The sequence below is a fragment of the Nansenia antarctica genome (genome assembly GCF_963989245.1).
Source record: "Nansenia antarctica genome assembly, chromosome: 15".
Classification (NCBI taxonomy): Eukaryota; Metazoa; Chordata; class Actinopteri; order Argentiniformes; family Microstomatidae; genus Nansenia; species Nansenia antarctica.
This window is the reverse complement of record NC_137685.1, coordinates 4,796,152-4,801,151: the sequence shown is the minus strand read 5'-3', so window position 1 is coordinate 4,801,151 and position 5,000 is coordinate 4,796,152. Positions and strand designations below refer to the sequence as shown.

General features: G+C 48.6%; 1 protein-coding gene across 1 annotated transcript in view; it reads left to right on the top strand.

Annotated features, from left to right (window-relative positions):
* Positions 1–5,000, top strand: part of fgd5a (FYVE, RhoGEF and PH domain containing 5a) — a 33,736-nt gene that overhangs the window by 23,270 nt on the left and 5,466 nt on the right. Inside the window, exons 9-12 of the mRNA XM_080545779.1 lie at positions 680–738; positions 1,678–1,749; positions 2,285–2,353; positions 4,983–5,000. The exon at positions 4,983–5,000 is cut by the window's right edge and continues 66 nt beyond it. Coding sequence (XP_080401905.1) covers positions 680–738; positions 1,678–1,749; positions 2,285–2,353; positions 4,983–5,000 — 218 coding nt within the window. The remainder of the gene's footprint in view (positions 1–679; positions 739–1,677; positions 1,750–2,284; positions 2,354–4,982) is intronic.

Below are 5,000 nucleotides of genomic sequence, written 5' to 3'. Positions count from 1 at the left end.
AACGGCCTCTCATTCACCCATTCACCCATTCACACACACATTTACACACCAATGGTGGCAAGCTGCCATGCAAGGCGCCGGCCCACTCACTGGGAGCAATTTTGGGGTTCAGTGTCTTGCCCAAGGACACTTCGACACGTGGCCAGCCGGGCCTCAAACCGCCGATCTGCCAACCTTGTGATCATTAGACGGCGGCTCTACCTCCTGAGACACAGCCTCTACCTCCTGAGACACAGCCTCTACCTCCTGAGACACAGCCTCTACCTCCTGAGACACAGCCTCTACCTCCTGAGACACAGCCTCTACCTCCTGAGACACAGCCTCTACCTCCTGAGACACAGCCTCTACCTCCTGAGACACAGGCCTCTACCTCCACTAGCCTCTACCTCCTGAGACACAGCCTCTACCTCCTGAGACACAGCCTCTACCTCGTGAGACACAGCCTCTACCTCCTGAGACACAGCCTCTACCTCCTGAGACACAGCCTCTACCTCCTGAGACACAGTCTCTACCTCCTGAGACACAGCCTCTACCTCCTGAGACACAGCCTCTACCTCCTGAGACACAGCCTCTACCTCCTGAGACACAGCCGCCCCAATAGTCTACTATTCTGGTGCATAGTAGTTTTAGTGCATATTAACCCTTTCATCAACACACTGTTGTTTTTTATTCTATTCAGCGGCATTGGTGATCGTATCAGAGGTGGCAGACCAGGCCAACGACAACCTCAAACAAGGGGTAAGCTGCTGTGTGTCTGTATGTGTTCTGCTGTTATTTCTCAGGGTTTTCTGGAGGTATTGATTTATAGTACAGTGCATTTTTGAGTTTGAGCTTGTGTGAGAGCTCCGTTGTTTTTCCTTGTGTAAAATAAATCCATGTTCTGGATTACACCAGCATTCTGAGGGAAGGAGAGGCCTTTCTCTCTACTCTCAGCGGGCTCTGTTGCCTGTTGATGAATGTGTGGGCGAGGAGAGATGATGTCATCAAAAGATCCCAGGTGCATCATCACAAAGGGTGCAGTGTGAGGGAGGACATGACTGACTTACACACCCTGACTCAGATCATCCCTGCTACTCTCTCTCTCTCTCTCACACACACACACACACACACACTCACACACGTGCACACACACACACACACACACACACACACACACACACACTCACACACACACACACACACACACACACACACACGCGCACCACATATTATGTATTTTGTCTCTCCCCCCGTCTCTCCCCTCCTTCCTATTCTCACTCCCACAAACACATCCTCCCCCCACTTATCCTCACTATCTCCTTCCTCCCCTGTTTATCTCAGTCTCTCTCTCTCTCTCTCTTCTTTACAAACAGTTGAACACAGGATCCCTCTATCTCTGCCGCTCCTATTCAGTTTCCAGCGGCACATCCCTTTCCGCCTCCCTCTCTCTGTCATTCACAAACAAAAACAACAGTGTCATTCTCTCTCTACCCTCTCTCTGTCTGTCACTGGAAAATCACCCCCGTTCTCTCTGTCTGTGTGTCTCTCTGACCTCTCTCTCTCTCTCTCTCTCTCTCTCTCTCTCTCTCTCTCTCTCTCTCTCTCTCTCTCTCTGACCCCTCTCTCTCTCTCTCTCTCTCTCTCTCTCTCTCTCTCTCTCTCTCTCTCTCCTTGTCTCTGTCTCTCTCTGTCACCCAGGAGAATCTGCTGCGGCTGGTCCACATAGAGTACAGCGTCAGAGGCAAGAGAGACCTCCTCCAGCCGGGAAGGGTGAGATCAGCCTCGCTTAGCCTCGCTGGACAATTACATTTATTACATTTACATTTTTGGCATTTAGCAGACGCCTTATTCCAAAGCGACTTACAATCAATACATTTGACTAAGCAAGTGAATCGTCAATCCACCCGGCGTATCAGGAAGAGTAATCCAGCTCAGGCCCGGGGCCATTGGCAGTCTCAGTGATAGAATGAAAACGTTTTATTTTTATATTTTTATATATATAGACACTGGAGAGCAGAGAGACAGTACAAGGGGGGCAGTAGAAGTCATACACACACACACACACACACACACACACACACACACACACACACACACACACAGGGGACACAGTAAAGGGAAAAAGCGGGTGTTTCAGGAGACGCAGTGCTGGGGGGTAGTGGATGTCTCAGGAGGAGCAGTTAAGGAATTACAGGGAGGATTCCTTAAGCAGGACTTAAACGCCTAGTGATGATACCGACAGCCCTTTAGCTGACATTTGTTCTGTGTGTGTGTGTGTGTGTGTGTGTGTGTGTGGTGTTTACAGTTGTTTGTGAAGGAGGGGACTCTCATGAAAGTCTCCAGGAAGAGCAGGCAGCCCAGACACCTGTTCCTGGTAACTATGACTCTCTTGTGACGTGCCTATGTTGTTGTATACCTATGTTGTTGTTGTTGGGTTCCCACGCTGGTCTTAAAAAGCCTTAAAGTCTAAAATCCAGCAATCCGATAAGGCCTAAAAAGGTCTTACATTTCAGTTATTCGGTCAAAAAATGAGGTGCTTGGTCTAAAAAATTAGATTAGTTTATCCTGCAAGGAAATCAGTCCGACCACATCTATTTATGCGGATTAATTAATCAAGCTGGAACCCAAAAAAATGCCAATTCGCAGTGAAATTCCTAATTTCATCACCTCGAGGATGACAAAAAACTATCATATGGTGTCGTGAATAGGTCTAAAATTCTATTCAAGGACTCAAAAAGGTCTTAAATTTGACTTGTTGAAACTTGTAGGAACCCTGTACATAAAGGACAGTGAAATCTCTAGCACAAGGGTGAATAGCTGCACGAGCGCTAGGCTAGAGAGAGAGGTAGAGCCAAGCTCCTATCAGGGGGAGCGAGGGGGACAAGGCCACAAGTCCCCACCACACCCAGACGGCCAGGGGCCTCCCTCGCCTCCCTCCCTCTCCTCCCTCCCTCTCGCAGGGCTTGTTTTTCAAAGCCCTGCTTCCTCACAGGATGTTTGGTGTGGGTCACTGGATGCTGGCTTCCCATGCAGGGAGGAGTGGGCTGACAGGGCTGTGAAGGCCAGACACCCTCTAGAATGCGGACACACACTCACGCAACACGCGCGCATACACACACACACTCACATACACGCACGCATACACGCACACACACACACACATACACCTACACGTGCACGCACACACACACACACATACACGCGCGCACACACAAACACGCACACACGCGCATACATACACACACACACGCACATACACACACACACACACACACACATACACGCGTGCATACACACACACACACTCTCATACACGCGCACACACACACTCACATACATGAGCACATACACACGCGCACACACACACATACACACACACACCTCTCTCTCTCTCTCTCTCTCTCTCGGTGGCTGCAGAGGGCTAGGTGTAACGCGTGGCTCTTTAAGGAAAGTGCATCCAAACTGAAGTAATGAAATCATCCATCAGTCACTGGACGACACTGAGAAGATACTCCCCATAACCATCAAAACGCTGCCATGGCAACCAGAGAGCCGTCTCAGAGAATAGATGGAAGGAGGACGGGAGTGAGTTAGAGAAAGGATTAGAGGAGGATAGAGAAGAGAAGAGAGGGAGAACTGTTACTAGAGGAGAGAGAGGGAGAACTGTTACTAGAGGAGAGAGAGGGGTGAAGGGTTTAAAGTAAAGGAGAGGCAGAGAGAATACTGTTGGAAAAGTTGATGTTGATGTGTGGATCATACAAAGTCTACTACTTATGATCGTTTACTTTTCCAGCAGCATTTTCTCTCCCTCTCTCTCTCTTCTGTGTTCCACCTGTCTCTCTCCTATGACGGTCGTTTTGAGCATTCTGTATCAGAAAAAGAAATCACTGCTGCTGAACAATATTGTCACTGTACTCCGTTTGTATGGAATGATTTGGGCTGCATCAGTAGTGTAGTCTACGTGATACGCAGGACTACGCCGTATACCCACTAGGAAAGGCCAAGGATTTCCATATACCCACTTAAACATGTGTGAGGATACGTAACAGCGTTTTATGACAGAACTTTCACTTTCGTTCATAAAATTCACCCCGTCTGTGTTACGAAGCACTTGACTTTTGGACCATTGGGACTGACTATAGCGTCATGTACCATCAACGGGGGGGAGATGCGACATGAAAATGCAGCACTATCATGCACAGATCAGCCTTATAACATGTAATGTTAGATATATAACGTTAGACAAGGAGCACAGATTTATTTGTATGGTGTTTTCCGAAATGAACGATATGAGGCTGGGAGGGGGAAATCACAGTATACCCACCAGAAAACACTAGACTACACCACTGGTCTGCATGTTATCAAGACCATGTGAGACAGGGTGGAGCAGGCCAACAGTGTGAGCTCTAGAGGACGGGAGGGTCCTGTGCTGTTTTTCTTTCTGGCTGTTTGTGTTGTTGTGTCGTTGTTGTTGTTGCGGCTGCTGGTTCTACTGCCTCCACACCCAAGAGCTGCTTTCTCACTGAGAGCTGGAAGTCACCGGGAGGGAGTGGGGAGGAGCTGGGAGGAGAATTCCTGGATGCTGCCTTCCTTATGGGCCCACGGATGTTTAGAACACACTTGATGTGTGACCAATGATGTCACCACTTTTGTCCCGACTCTAAATAAGTCCCCTCGGAAAACACAATGGGCTGAAGCAGCTGAACATTCTGAGGATAGTTTGGGTCTGATAACAAACAACACCCTGCCCCTTTTTATCATGGAGGCTTTGTAATGTGTTAACGTGTGAATCGGTGGCTGGAGGATTGGACTGAGATGTGTGAATGGTGTGAAAAGAAAACGTTGTACAGTCTTGATTGTTGTAAAACTCGAGAGGATCACAGTGAGTTGTTACAGCTCACACTGCCCTCTTGTGGCAGCTCTGCTGAACCTAGGTGATTTTCATACACATGCACACACAGTGAGAGAGAGAATAACCTGCCCTTTCTCTCTCTGTCCGACAGATGAATGACATGATGCTG